Source organism: Globicephala melas, chromosome 5, assembly GCF_963455315.2.
Source record: "Globicephala melas chromosome 5, mGloMel1.2, whole genome shotgun sequence".
Taxonomy (NCBI): Eukaryota; Metazoa; Chordata; class Mammalia; order Artiodactyla; family Delphinidae; genus Globicephala; species Globicephala melas.
In genome coordinates, this window is record NC_083318.1 from 22590622 (window position 1) to 22606987 (window position 16366).

At 37.4% G+C, this 16366-nt stretch overlaps 1 protein-coding gene across 7 annotated transcripts in view; it reads right to left on the bottom strand.

Moving 5' to 3' along the window:
* LOC115857181 (bifunctional heparan sulfate N-deacetylase/N-sulfotransferase 3) overlaps nucleotides 1–16366 on the bottom strand; it is a 156123-nt gene that overhangs the window by 71175 nt on the left and 68582 nt on the right. For all 7 annotated transcript variants that reach the window (XM_060298999.1, XM_030863976.2, XM_060299005.1 and 4 more), the window contains exon 5: nucleotides 943–1128. In XM_060298999.1, the coding sequence (XP_060154982.1) occupies nucleotides 943–1128 (186 nt within the window). The remainder of the gene's footprint in view (nucleotides 1–942; nucleotides 1129–16366) is intronic.

Below are 16366 nucleotides of genomic sequence, written 5' to 3' on the forward strand. Positions count from 1 at the left end.
TTTTTATTGAGGGAAAAGTTAAGGTGGAAGTTGATCCAAGTTCATTATCCTATCTGTAGTAATACAAATGTCATTATCCAATCTGTAATTTTTGCTGACATAGGAAAACTGTCTGAAAAGAAGTCAGTTACACCTAATTCTAGAAGGTAGACATCTGCTCAAACACAGTTTGACAGTGTTATGGTGCCTGACCACATAGTGTTCTGTGTGGTGTTCCTTCCCAGTGTGTGTCTAAATCAGGAGGCCTACTCCTAACTTCACCAGTGCTCTGTAGATTTTCTGATTTCGGAAAAAAATTAGGATTTAATTACTTACTTTGAGAGGTCCCACAAAGTATTAGGTAATAATATATCTTGACAATATACATTTGTCACCAGTGTAAAAACACAAAACAAAATAGAGAAGCTTTGGAGAGAATTCGACAATGGATAGAAATGACTTCATTAACATTATCTCTCATTTGTACTCTATATTATGATCTGTTAATGATTATGCAGGACATGTGGCTTCTTGTTGTAAATAGTTTTTTTTTTTTTTTTTAGTCTGATATGATAGAGGACACAGCCCGGCAAGAACGGCATGGTTTATATATAGAGAGATGGTGTTAGTTTTACATGCTAAATAACTTTTTGAAGAAATGATGGCTTCTGTAAATTATCTGTAAGTTAGATGTCATGTTTCCTTAGTATTTTAACGTCAGTGCCTGCTTAATAGCAATCATGTCAGTAAAAAACATTTTAAAGTTTTATTTGAAGAATTGAAAAGAAGTGACTTTGATGAAAACGTCCTTTGCTTGGGTATGAAAAATATGTTTCCTGCTGCGTGGAGCTTTTCCTTCTGTTACACTTTTAATATTTAGTTATTCTCTTTTGTTCTTTCTTCAAATGAGGAATTAAGTCTGGCAGAATGAGGTCTACCCTACGCATACCAGAGGAAGCTCACCATGATGTTTTTGTGGATGAAGCCCCTCCGGTATCTAGCTGGTTTCAGGTGTGGGTATTCTTCAGTGCTGGTGATTCTAATATTCCAAACCTTCTTCCAGGCCTCGTACAGCTGAATGTGTACAGGGTAGACGCCCGAATGGTGAGGGGCCACCGCGTAGCCCATGTCAGTAGGAATGCCATGCTCCTAAGGCCAAGCAAATGTTAGTTAGCATGTGGGAAGATTTATCTGGTTCCTATTTTTATCCCAGGATTTTCAAATGTACTATAAATACGTTTGTTTCACTCCATCATTACTTAATTGTATGGCAAAATTTAAAGTGATAAACATTAAGACTTCTAGACTTCATGAGGCCTGATAGCCACTCCACCAGTTTTGATGATGATACATGTGTGTTTAAGAGGTGATGGGACAGGACTAGTGCTTTTAATGAATAATGTGAAGGCCTGCATTCAGACCCTCCTGTCACAGTCACCCGTGACTCACCTATCTTCACGATCTCAGTAAGTTAAACGACAAACACTCGTTACAGACAACACTCAGCACTCCCCACGAAATAAAACCAGCATTTCTTAAGGGGCAGAACACATTCTGCGTTCGCTAGACTTGCTAACAGGATTTTATTTTGTCTATAGCCCAGTTTCTACCAAGTTTGCCACGTTTCTATTGTTCCCTCAGCAAGAGGGCCGGTGATAGACAACGTTCCCTGCCTCGTTAGAAGCACACACTTTTGATTAGAAAATGTGGTAAAATTTTATAGAGCAATTTTCTTTGAAGCCAAAGCCCTGGTTATAGTGAAAGGAGAAGGTACTGAATGAGCCCAACAATCTGGAAATTTAGTTGATTTGAAATCCAGCTTTAGTATATAAAATGAGTCCAGTTTTAAAAAGTCATTTCAAAATTACTCTCTCTGTATATAAAATGAGTCCAGTTTTAAAAAGTCATTTCAAAATTACTCTCTGTCTCTCTCTCACTACTTCCTCTATTCACTTGGTCCTGGCCAAGTCTGGAAATTCTGAAAATAAATCTACGTGACAACTAGACTATTTTGGAGGGGACTTGGGAAAAGTTTGTGTAATTGTGATTATTCTTCTTCATTTGAGATGGTCCATTAGTCCTGATAAAGTCTCTTTAGCATAAAAGATGAGATGTCTTTTATTAAAAGAACACTCATGGTGTCAGTAGTAGACATGTATTTTTTCTCCTGAATAATATTTTACTTTTCTATCTGTATTTTTCAACTGCTTTGTATTCTTCTAAAGTTCTTCTAAAGAACTTTCTTCTAAAGAACTTCTAAAGTTCTACCCAAATAGACTTCCTCTGACTTGGTCATCGCTTGTCTTCATGCCAAAGTGCAATTTCACATACAAAGAACCATAGTATTAAGCTGCGAAACGCACTGAATTGTAGAAATATGGATATGGAAGAAGTGGAAAAGGCATGGCTAGCTTTGTTTTTCAACCTAAATAACAGGAGGTGAAGGAAGTGTATGAGCACTTGAACGCAGGAGGAACAAGCGTTGCCAATCATTTGTCATTACCTAAGTATCTGTCAGACTCCTTCAATACGGCATAAAAGGCTCACAACCAACCTAACATAGCCGATCTCCTGTCAGCATTCATCCTCCCCACCCCAGTTTCTGATGATTTCTTTCATGTCTTTGCTGTACACTGTACATATTGTCCACCCAACTGGAATGCCCCTTTCCTCTTATCTTGTAAACTGTTCATCATTCAAAACTCATCTCAGACAGTTGTAGTTGAGGATGCTGGAAAGGGGAGATGCCACACTGTTGCTATGAGGAAGAGAATGGGTGGAGTAGATTATACTTGTGTTCCTGAAGGGTGAGAGGGAAGCTTCATGTTCTTCATTTTATTTTCATCTTTGTTAGAAATTACCATAACTAGGCAATTATTGTTATCATTTAGAATTTCACTACAAAGTGAATTGAAATATCTCATTGCTTTCTTTCCCCCCTGTTTTTAAAAACTAAGGCAATTTTTTTCAACTAAAAATTACTTACCAGCACATACTTTGTGTTAGAAAAGTTCAGTGAAGTATTCATCTAAAGTGGTTTAAGAATAGGGGTGCAGTGATAATGGAACAGTTGAAAGAAAATGAATTTCAATCACAGAAATTTAAAGAAAAATTGTGAAGAATTATGGGTTATCAGTTTTTAAAAGGGTATAGGAAGAAGCAAGAATGAAATTCACCATGACAGGAACTACATTATAAAATTCAAATACCTCCAAATTTGTGAGAAATTATGCTGACAGAAAGCTCAAGGTAGTTTTAAATACCTGTAAGTGGTCAGCTATCTCTTCAGAACACTATGTAAGAAAAGGACGGTCCAGCACAGCAGAGACATTTCCCTTATTTTGGAATATTCCCAAATATTTGCAAACCATCATATACACAATTTGTGTTTTTCTTTTTAGCTTTTAACACTAAAGAAATACTGAGGTTTTTCAGTCTCATCTTTTATTTGTGTGCTGGTGCATTGTGGCACAGTGGCGGAAAACTCCCCTCCTGGAGTCAAACACAACTGGCTGTTTCACTCTTGCATTTACAACCTGTGTGGCCTTTGGAGAATGATTTATGACCCCTAAGCCTCATAAGAGGTTAAGAGGAAATTAAATAATGTAATACACGGAAAGCATTTAGTGCAGTTCCTGAAACATGATACACATTCAATGAATGTTGTTTATTATTGTCGTCATTGCTGGCCTGCCTCCATTGTAAAATAAGCTTTCGTCCTACTTAGCTCAACTCTAACGTGGAAATTATGAAAATACTGGGCCACCCTTTTTTTCAGTAAAAGAAAAGGGTAGATCTGGGGATTCTCCCTTGTGAGGCTTCTGTGACTTCTATCCCACTATCCCTTCTTGGGCCCGCTTTCCTCCTGATCTAAATACCCGCAACCATGTGCCTCCGGCTTGTGAATCACTTAACATTAGCTAGTAGCTGGTCTCTTTTAAATGAGATGCAGGCAACATAAATCGGCCCCCAAATTTTCATTCAATACCAGGGAGAACACCTGAAATCTCACTGGGTAGAAAAGTTGGGGCTAAGATTGCAGGTCTGTATGTTCCGGGATGCAGACTACTATGTTTCAGAAGATTTAGTCCCAATGCTAATTTCTTTTCTTTTAATTTTTAAATTATGTTTTAATTTATTTATTTAGTTTTGGCTGCATTGGGTCTTCGTTGCTGCACGTGGGCTTTCTCTAGCTGCGGTGAGTGGGGGCTACTCTTCGTTGTGGCGTGCGGGCCTCTCATTGCGGCAGCTTCTCTTGTTGTGGAGCACAGGCTCTAGGTGCGTGGGCTTCAGTAGTTGTGGCATGTGGGCTCAGTAGTTGTGGCTCGCGGGCTCTAGAGCGCAGGCTCAGTAGTTGTGGCACACAGGCTTAGCTGCTCTGCGGCATGTGGGATCTTCCTGGACCAGGTATTGAACCTGCGTCCCCTGCATTGGCAGGCGGATTCTTAACCACTGTGCCACCAGGGAAGCCCTGTAATGCTAAATTTTTGACTGATTATTCTCTTCCAGATTTTTAAATTTGAAATTAAGTACATTATTATTTTGGAATTGGGGGCAAAAAGTTTAAAAGAGTAGATATTTTAGCTTAAAAGTTAATTCTCCTTATTCTTTTTATGAATCCTTGATTGAAACTAGCATCTTAGATCTAGGAACTCTGTAACCTATGTAAAAACTTCCCTAAAAAAGGAAATGGACCAAAAAGACTAGGGAATATGGCTATTTACTATAAAATGTATGTTAAATACTTAGAACACAAGTGGGATTAATTATTCTCACAATTGAACTCTTCATCTCCACCTCGCAGCTCTACCAGAAATGCTCTTTCCCCAGGGTTCCTCCATGCCACTAGATGACGTATTATCAACCAACTAGTTGCCATATCAAAAAGATAGAGGCTATTCTTGACACCTGTTTCCTCATTCTCTCCTAAATCTAGTTCATTATCATGTCCTATCAGTATACCTCTAGTATAAATCTTAAATCCATCCACTTTTCTCCAGTTCTATCATCATCATCACCATCACCCTAATCCAACCTACCATTTTATCCCATGGCCTTCAAGCATAGGCTCCTAACCATTCTACCCATTTCCTCTCTTGCCTGCTTCCAATCCATTCTCTACATAGCAGCCAGAGTAATACTTAAAAGACCCGAATATGACCATGTGACTTTCTACTCAAAATCCTTCCATGGTTTCCCCTTGCACTTAAGATAAGATACAAAATTCTTAGGGTGGTCATGAGCCTTGCATGGTATGACCGTGCTTATCTCTCTTGCCTCATTTTGCACTACCCTCCACCTTTCATTGTATTTTAGTTACATTAATCTTTTCCCAAAACTCACCAAGCAATTTCCTACCTCAGCATCTTCCCATATGTAGTTTTCCCAGACTGGAATTTCCCTACTCCAATTCTTCACTTAGATAAATTTGGCACCTCTTTTAGGTACTTTATTCTGTGATACCTTCAGAGAAGCTCCACTGACAAGTCTCAGTGTAAATGAAGTCCACATTAAGACTTCTCTTAGCAGCATTCATTTGTTTTTCATGGTACACAGCACAGTTTGTAAGTGAATATTACTTCATATAATTGTTTTTTAATGTCTCTCTTCCTCATTAAACAATAAACTCCGTGAGTTCTGGGTTCTGTCTTATTCATTGCTATATGGCCAGTGCCTTGCCAACAATAAGCAGTCAACAAATATCAGTGAACAACTGTGTGAACTGATTCTGACTACCTTCCTCTCATTCTGATGTTCACTTTCTCAATTATCTCAAACTGTCAGTTCATCTGCAGAATGGACATATGGTAACTCACAGAGAAATTTAACATCTAGATAAGTAATACTTGAAAACACTTTTGAGACTGTAGTTAAAAATGATTCAAGTGAAAAACAGACACTTATTATTATGAATTTATATTTAAATTATACTGTATAGAATTAAAAATTGCAAGATTTTCCTAAATTGTGTATTCAGATGTTTCCACATGGAGAATGTGAAGATAACACAATTTTATCAAGCAAAGAGTGATATTTGATATTCAATAATGATATTCAAAATTTCTTAGAAAAACTTCCCCAAAACTAAAAAAAAAATTGCCATTTAGGTATTTGAGAAACACAGTAACTTCATTCCTGAAGAAATCATTGTTTTTTACTATCCTTGATAATATTTCTTTATTTAAATTCTTGCTAATTATCAAGAATGATACTTTACTTTAATATTTTTCTCTATTTCAATCTTTCTAAAGAGGACATTTTAAATTTACACTAATGACCTGAAGATTTGTTGCCTATTTCCATATTTCTCAGATTAGCAAGAACACAAACTAATGTAATAAAAAAAATGCTCAGTGATAGGAAGTCAAACAGACATTCTATACTCTACAGTCGAAAAAATCTAAAACTTCATTACCACATAATTTCAAAATACTTCTAAATGCTTTCCTATAGTACATTTGGGTTAGAATGTCCCATTTCCTCAGTATGTAGAAGTTCATGCTTTGGTTAACTATCTTGTAGTATTGAGAATTTACATTTACAATTAAAAATGGGCTTGCAATAAAGTTTCCCAATGTTTATATTGGTGGTATATTTTGGAGTTGTTTCTAGAAAAAATTGCTTTTTAAAAATAGATTTTTAGAGTGCCTTTCTTAAAAGCTATGGCTGTTTGAGGTATTATTTCACGTAGAAAATAATACATTTTTCCAGATAATAGGAGCTTGTTTGGAGTGGAATTAGAACCTTTTCACTAAAAGACACATGCATACACATACACATATGCATGTACATAACACATACACACACAGTATGTGAAGAAAACAAATTTTTTTTTTTTTTTTTTTTTTTTTTTTTTTGCGGTACGCGGGCCCCTCACTGTTATGGCCTCTCCCGTTGTGGAGCACAGGCTCTGGACGTGCAAGCTCAGCGGCCATGGCTCACGGGCCCAGCCGCTCCGCGGCATGTGGGATCTTCCCAGACCGGGGCACGAACCCGTGTCCCCTGCATCGGCAAGTGGACTATCAACCACTGCGCCACCAGGGAAGCCCAAGAAAACAAATTTATGAAACTATGCCCTTGAATTTGAGAAGCATTTTAAATCTTCTAAAGACTGTTTTCCTAAGGTAATACTGATGAGCCACACATGAATTTTATGAGAAACTGTGGGGCCTCTGGCACTTAAAGGAGTCCTCTAGCAGTTGCTGTGACTCGGGAGAAGTAAGAAATGGCAGCAATGGTGACCCAATGTACCTAAAGTTACTATTTGAAGGAGTCTTACTTCCTTCTTCATCTAGGACAAAACCAGGCAAGTCAGGATTTATCTTTAGGTTAGGGAATTAGGTTTGGTACTGAATGCTAAGAGTGTAAATATTAGAATATGTTCCTGTGATAAATGGAAGTACTTCTGGCGTGGTATGAAATGAAAGATCCTGAAAGAAATAATTACCTTAGTATAAGAATCTGATTTTTCATTTTTTTCAACTGTGAAATAAAGGGGCTGTACAAGTAGTCACTAAGATTCAGATTTAAAATCCTGTGTTTCTTTGACATAATCTTTGTGCTTTTAGAAGCAGTCATATTTGGATGCTAAATATAAATGCACTATTTTTAATCCATGATCCAATCTTAAAGTAACATGTGTACTTTTCTTCCTACATATTTAAGTAAGTGATAATGCTCTAAAATGTGATAGGCATATTTACATAAATTTGGTTAATATTTATAGAACTGGCCCCTAGATTTCTTTCTAGTTTTTTTTTTAAACAGGGTGCTCTTTAATTCATAATATAAATTCTGTTTGCCAGCTGGTATGTGAAAAATCTGCAGTGATGATCATGTTGTTTTTAATAGATTTGGTTTAAGAGTTTAAAATCATCCTCTGTCGGCAGCTGTTGTATAATTAAAAAGCTGGCTGGTCTTCATCATCTCTGGTTGCTGGGAGGTAAGCCCTAAATCCTTTGAATTTTCTAAGTTATAAGAATGTCTTGTTATTCATGGTGGGTCCCTGAGACCAAAGATCTGAGTTTATGTTAACAAAATGACTCAGTTCAGAGTTTGGCCATGCCAGAAAGACCAACCATTCAATTAGAGAGTTGGGGCTTTGAGCTAGTTTATATCAGCCTGACCTCTAGGCAGGGGAGGAGAGTTAGAGATTGAGTTCAATCATGCAGTCAGTCAGTCATCATGTCTATGAAATGAAACTCCAATAAAAACACTGAACGTCAAGGCTGAGGCAAGCTTCCCTAGTTAGTGATATTCCTATGAGTCCAGAAGCCCCAGGAAGGTGATATTCTTTGTCTCACAGTTTGGATTTTAAAAAAACATGGCTACAGTAACAAAAGGTACAGAAGTCTTTGGATAAAGGTGTTAATAATGAGATCTTGTGAAACAGAATGTCATTACAGTAACTCATAAAACAGAAGTATGATCTCGTCACTCTGAAGTCAATCAGATCTGGAGAAGAGTCTGTAGTGTTTGATTAACTATATAGTGAGAAAAGAATCTTATTTTTCCCATATTCAAAGAGATTCCGGGAGGGAGGGATGGATTGGGAGTTTGGGATTAGCAGATGCAGACTATTATACATAGGATGGATAAACAACAAGGTCCTATTGTATAGCACAGGGAACTATATTCAATATCCTGTGATAAACCATAATGGAAAAGAATATGAAAAAGAATATATATATATGTATAACTGAATCACTTTGCTGTACAGCAGAAATTAACACATTTTAAATCAACTATACTTCAATGAAAGTTTTTAAAAATGTAAAACAAAGTCAGACCCATGACAATAAATGATCAATATCTATCGGGGAATCTTGGGGATAGGGAACAGTTTAGTATCGTGGAGGAAGCACAAATGTAGAAGTCCTGGGCTCAGTCTCAGTGATGCCCTTCATTAGTTGTAGAACCTTGGGCAGGTTATACAACTTCACCAAACCTCAATTTCTTTATTTTCCAAGTAGCGGTAATAAAACAAATTATCTTACTGAGATGTAGAGAATGAAAGATATAAGCAACATTATAGGTCAAGTGCAATTTAATTTCCTTTCATCTTATTAATATTATTCTGTTATTGAAACAACAAGTAAAACACGGGAACAGAGGTAAACTCAGAATCCTTCTACCATCACTTCCAGCCCCTGCCAAAACTAAGGATTCTTATTTAAGAGAAGACATCCCTTAAAAGAAGACACACGGGACTTCCCTGGTGGCACAGTGGTTTAGAATCTGCCTGCCAATGCAGGGTACACGGGTTTGAGCCCTGCTCCAGGAAGATCCCACATGCCGGGGAGCAACTAAGCCCGTGCGCCACAACTACTGAGCCTGCGCTCTAGAGCCCGCGAGCCACAACTACTGAGCCCACGTGCCACAGCTACTGAAGCCCGTGTGCCTAGAGGCTGTGCTCTGCAATAAGAGAAGCCACCGCAATGATAAGCCCCTCGCACCACAATGAAGAGTAGCCCTCTCTTGCTGCAGCTAGAGAAAGCCCGTGTGCAGCAATGAAGACCCAACACAGCCAAAACTAACTAAATAAATAAATAAAAAGAAGATACACTCTCATTATCAGCCTTATCTAAAAAAAGTTTTACCAAACAGTATACATTTCTTCAGGAAAAAGTAATTGATATTATGTATAAAGTAGGAGCTATAAATATCCTTGGTGACTCCTTTCCCCTTCGTAGACAAGTTCATTTGTATCATTTTTTTTTTGCAAATGAAACAACAAAGGATTAATCTCCAAAATATCATTTTTTAATAGACTCCTCATATAAGCGATATCATACAATATTTCACTTTGTCTGACTTACTTCACTCAGTATGACAATCTCTAGGTCCCCAAACTTATGGTTATGGGGTGGGGGTGGAGGGGGAGAAGGGATGGTTAGGGAGTTTGGGATTGACATGTACACACTGCTGTATTTAAACTGGATGACTAACAGGGACCTACTGTATAGCACAGGGAACTCTGCTCAATATTATGGAACAATCTGAATGGGAAAAAATTTGAAAAAGAATGAAAAAATCCTTGGTGAGGGCTCCCCTGGTGGCGCAGTGGTTGAGAGTCCGCCTGCCGATGCAGGGGACACGGGTTTGTGCCCCGGTCCGGGAAGATCCCACATGCCGCGGAGCAGCTGGGCCCGTGAGCCATGGCTGCTGAGCCTGTGCGTCCAGAGCCTGTGCTCCGCAACGGGAGAGGCCACAGCAGTGAGAGGCCCGCGTACCGCAAAAAAAAAAAAAAGAAAAAAAAAATCCTTGGTGAACCATAAATTTGATAAGGCCATAACAATGACATCAGCAAAAGCCCTTTCTTGACACTACATCTTCCCCTTCAAGTACTACCCCAAGTTAATAGCTGAATTATTTGAAGAACTTTAATGAAATTTAGTAAGCCAAATGCATTAAGAAATTTCAGAAACACGTGTAAAAACATCAAATTACTATGTTGTGTAACAGGAACTAAAATGGTGTTGTAGGTCAGTTATATTTCAAAAACAAACAAACTCATAGAAAAAGAGATCAGATTTGTAGTTACCAGATGTAGGGGATGGGCAGGAAAGTAGTTAAAAGGTACAAACTTCCAGTTACAAGCTAAAGGAAGTACTAGGTATATAATAAACGACATGATAAATATATAATGAAAGTTGTTGAGACAATAAATCCTAGGAGTTCTCATCCCAAGGAAAAACATATTTTTTCTAATTCTTTAATTTTGCATCTATATGAGGTGATGGATGTTAGCTCGCTGTGGTAATCGTTTCATGATGTATGTAAGTCAGATCATTATGCTGCACACCTTAAACTTATACAGTGCTGTGTATCAATTATATCTCAATAAAACTGGAAGAAAGAAAAAGAAGTTCCAGAAACGAAAGTTAAGCTAATAATTCAGTACCAAGACAGAAAAAGGTTTACAAAATGTATGTATACTCAGCTTTAACCTTCATTTTAACTTGTAACCTCGCAGAAAGAGTTATTTCGGGGAGAGTGACAGATTTTCTTCTAGTCCTCGCTAATAATTATGTAGTTTATTTCAAGTTAGTTTCATTTAACAGAGCATGCTGTTTTCCTCTCTTAGAGTTCCCTTCAAATTTTTGAATTATCCTCATATCTTTGTTGAGTGTCTCATAACTAAACACATCTCTAAAGGGTGTGCTTTTTTAAGAATACTCAAAAGAATTATGTAAACACTTGTACTTTGCACAGGCCAGGTTGAGTTTTTTGAATTGCTAAAATTTCTTCAAGTAAACACATGAAGGAGTTTGTAGAAATGTAAAAAAATGAATCTACGAAGCTTTATTTTTTTATGCTGTAGCAAAATAACTGAAAATGAAATTATCTAGAGACATAGTGGAGGAATTGAAGGGTTTAGTCTAATCCAGCTTTCTCAGATTTTGAAGCCATGAGTTTAACATGGACCTTTGGGGTCCTTGAGAGGTAATAAACCTATAAACAATTCGGACACAGGCTCAAATTCCCAAAGTATTTGCAAACACATTTAATCTTTCTGAAAATATATAAAAGGTTGATTAGACTAGGAGTCTTTACGTGTGCATGGTATTAATTTTAACTGAAGTAATATTACTGACGGAATAGAGAAGTTGATATTGATCTTTGCTTGTTATCACTATTACATACCCTCTGGTATTTATAATAGCCGTCAGGACAGTGATGTTGCACCGTATTTGTGTGATGGTTGCACAAACACAAGAAATGACATGAATCATATAAACAGCGACTGAAAAGAAAAACATTGTAAAAAATTGTAAAAAAATTTGTTTAAAAAATATAACTCTTCAGGAAGTAATATTCTGGTTGTGAGGTTTTTGTAACAGCAATCAATAGCAGTATCAGTGGCATGGCAACTTTCAATTCCCCAAACCACGTTGGTTATGGGGGCTTTGGAACTTGACAGACCTGGGATCAAATCCTTTCTCCAGCTTTCACTGGCAAGGTGATTTTAAGAAAATTACATAAGCTCTCTGAGCCTCACTTTTTGCATTTTAAATATGGGAATAACTAGGCTCACAGGTGGTTGTGAGGATTAATTGAGGATAGATGCGTGGAAAGCACTAAGCACAATGTCTGGTAGATATCTGGAGTTCTCTTCCTACATTTCCTCTGGAGAGTCAAGACTCTCTCACTGAAATGCAAGGTTCTGTTTCATGTAGGGAAAACAGGATAATAGGATTTCAAGTTTCACAGTCTTCCCTGATATGAGCATAAACTAAAGGAAAAGAATGCGGAATTGGGGAGACTAGTTTGCATGCTGCTGCAATGATCCAGATGTGGGATAAAAAATTTGAAAGTGGAGTGGGGATGGAAAGTTTTGAAATGGAGTAGGATATGGTACAAAAGGAAGAATTCACAGAAACTACTGAATGATCGGGAACTTGGAGTGGAAGATACGAAAAAGCCAAAGCAGACACAAAGTTAGCAGTTGTGAGGATTTTACTTTCATTGATTGATTAATCATCTTCAGGGGTAACATTCAAAATATTTACCAGCCAGCATGCCATCTACTGATCAGTCAAGACCTGTTGCCAGCTGTAGAGCTGGAGCTGGATGTTGGAGACCACAAGCCAGGCCCCTTCAGTTGGGAGGTTTGCGACATGCGCCGGGAGGTTCTGAGGTGGTACTGGGGGTATTGACGCTTTTCAATATTGTAATAACTGGCATTGACACACCAGTACTTTTCAGTTTAATATTAACCCTGATAATATATCCCTTAGTGTTCTCTTCTATTTCCTGCCCTCTCCAAGTTCCTTCAGATATTCTTTTTGTGAAGTAAATTATATACTTCACCATATTGGCCATCCTGCTCTGAACAATGGTTAGTGTCTTTCTTAACTGTGCAGTTTGCATTAGTCCAGAAGTGGTCTAGCAGCTCAGACTAGACTTTGTGCATCCTGAGTTGAGCTCTATTTCTATTAGGACCATTAGAATTATACTTTGTTTTCAGTATCAATAAAATGAAAATCTAATGTCCCTTTTTTATAAAGTGCTTCTCTGAAGTAAAAATGATAACATTCATTCATTCTCTAGCTGGCAAGCAAACTAATCAAAGGATTATTATATATTCCTTAAGCCAGCAAGTCTTTCAATATATTTTAAATTATATTTGATACTATAATTTTTATTTCCATTTTAGAAAAGTTAATGTGCTCACTCACCTAAAGAGTTGCATAACTGATACTAGACATTTCAGCTAATGTAAATTAGTGGGTTCTGCTGAACTTGGAAAAGAGGGGGGAAAAGGACACTGTTTGAAAGAATAATGATAATACAATCAAAAAGTACAATCCTGGGCAAGACTTTATGTTTTCAGGATCGGGAACATTGTTTCACTACTACCAATTTTAATGGTATTGTCTGTAAACAGTGCTAAGTATCATTGATATTGGCAATGAGTTCTATGATAAAATTTCTACTAATTATTTTATCTCTAAAAATTAAACTACCATAATTCACTAAAATGTAAATCCAGTTCTCCAACTGAGAGTATATATACTGATGCTATTTTTTGAGGTTTAAATGCAATAAGCTACTTTATTTTTCCAATGGAATTTAAAAAACTGTATAATAGATATTTCTACTGTGTTGTAGGTCAATAATTAACATTACAATCTTTGCCTCAAAAATGGTACCTTTCAAAAAAATCCCGTTGAAATTTCATTTTAATTAGCCCATATTTGATAACTAAAAATATTTTTCTAATCAACCTCTAAAGCTGTATTTCCTGATGGCTGTAATCATCAAATGCAAGTTTGCTTAAAGGATTTGTTTGACCTTCCACAGTAAGCAATTAGACAGAGCTTTCAAAGTAAATTAAAACAGACATCAAATTCCCTCGTGAGACAGAAGTGTCCACATTGTGCAAAAGGATTAATAGGTCAGATGTGTTTGCTAAAACTCAATGAAAATAGCATGTGTTTGGCTGTAGATGGTGATAGAGAAGGCCCAACCAAAGAGTCTTACATCAGAGTCTCAGATTCTCTGAGCTGGAAAAGTATTTAAGTGTCCTCTAACTCAATCACTCATGTGAATATTACATTTTATCCGTGGCCTCTAGTCTTGTGTGAACACCCAGTTGCTTCTTTGTATGTCTTTCAGTTCCTTCATTGGGAAACACGCATGCTCATCTTTAAATTTAGAGCTTCTGAGCTGGTGGAAAAAAGCAGAACGTGACCCAATTTAGAAATGCAATATCAGCACAATACTGCTGGTTCTTAGATCTAGTGAGACGAGAGTTGAGGCAGAATTCCTCCAAAATAGTTTCTTTGAATAAGAGTAGACTCTATATCCATACATGATAAATGATAGTCATGTGGAAACTTCCTCAGATTCAGTTGTTTGTCTCCCTTCCCAACATTGTAGAACCTCTGCCTACTGTAGGGAACCTTTGGGAACCTAAGGGAAAAGTTGCCCTATTAGTTCCACCTCTAGCACTCAATTCCTCTTATGTTAGCAGAATTACCAGATACCCCCTTGGATTACCAGGCAAAAGAGAAATCTAGACTTACACGTGTGAATTGGTTTGGGAGTCTAGTGAGGAAACTTGGAGATCACAATTTATGCAATTTTAGAAAACCAGGATTTCTCGGGTTTTCTGTTTGTTTCGGCTGCGCCACGTGCCCTGTGGGATCTCAATTCCCCCGACTAGGGATGGAACCCGCACCCCCTGCAGTGGAAGCACGGAGTCTTAACCACTGGACCTCCAGGGAAGTCCCCAGGATTTCTGGTTTTAAATTCTACGACTAGTGAGCTTGATCATCATGAGTGTGTCACTGTATTTCTCTGACTTTTCAGTTTTCTTCTCTATAGTGTGAGAATAAATATACTTACAATTCAGGGTTGCTGTAAGAATTAAAGGAAATAATACAGAATATATAAAAAAAGAAAATAAAACACTTGAACTTTTCTTATTACATCTTTAAATTTAGCAGCAAAGCAGCTTCGTAACCCTAACGCCTTAGTGGGAAGTAAAAGAGTTAACACGCATTAGAAAATGTGTAGAATTGACACGAACCAAATGTCTTTCCAATACAAAATAAGCTTTTTTTTTTTTTTTTTTTTTTGCGGTACGCGGGCCTCTCACTGCTGTGGCCTCTCCCGCTGCAGAGCACAGGCTCCAGACGCGCAGGCTCAGCGGCCATGGCTCACGGGCCCAGCCGCTCTGCGGCATGTGGGATCTTCCCGGACTGGGGCATGAACCCGTGTCCCCTGCATCGGCAGGTGGACTCCGGCAGGCGGACTCTGAACCACTGCGCCACCAGGGAAGCCCCAAAATAAGCTTTTAAACTTGAGGATTTTTGTCCCTTTTACCTGTCACTCTAAACACCTCAGGAACCTAGGTAAAATATGAAGATGGCAGTTTTATGATACTGAATAGAATGATAATAAAAACACCAGCTGTTATCTACTGAATGTGTGTTATGTACTAATCACTGTTCCCAAATGCTTCTGTTCTCTTTCACGTTGTTATGGCTGGGGAGGGACTGACCCTGGATTCAACCTCTTTTCATGTGTGTCCTCTCCTGACAAAAAAGCAGACCAGTTCTGTATTTGATTAAACTTTTATGAATGTTCTCTACTGCCTCAAGGACCATAATTTGGGTTGTCAACCTGAAGCTAGGAATGACATTTTTAAGAACTATCCTCTGCTTGGCACTTGAGGTTAAGAATGACTAAATTTCAATTTTGAATTATTCTTTCAATTCATGATGCTCTGTAGTTGAGAATTCCAAAAAATGTATAACTCCTGTGCATCGGTTCTTACTGTATGTACTTTCAAGTATTTATGTTTGTTAGGTATAACCATAATATTGGCATGCATTGATTCATTCATCCAAGTCATAACAGAATACCATTATTTTAGATAATGTTCTATTTTCAGGAGAATATAACAGTGAATGTCATGTCTTTCATCAAATCTGCCTTGATAAACTGTTTCTTTGAAGGCTAGCTAAACAACAATAACAACAAACCTAAAAGTATTCCTCCTCACTTCTTAGTTTATCTTTTATTGGTACGTTTCTTCTTTTACAAATTCCTCTCTTTCTCCACAGATTTAAAAATAAACTACAAAGTAATTTTCTTCTCCACATCCTCTCTTGCTGATTAATGTTGCTAATATTGGCAGTCTTTTAGACTTCTGAAGATCATAGAATTAATGTTTGCTGCATTGAGGGGATTTTTAGTGCTCTGTATTACAAACTGTGGCAATTTTTACCCACTTTTACATGCTGTTTACTATTCCTGTTTATACTTTTGGTGAAAAAATACTGGCTCTCCATCTCACAGGAGTTTGCAAATACTGTCAAAATATATACATAATATTAGCATGTAGGACACTATTCTTGCTTTCTTGACAAAATAT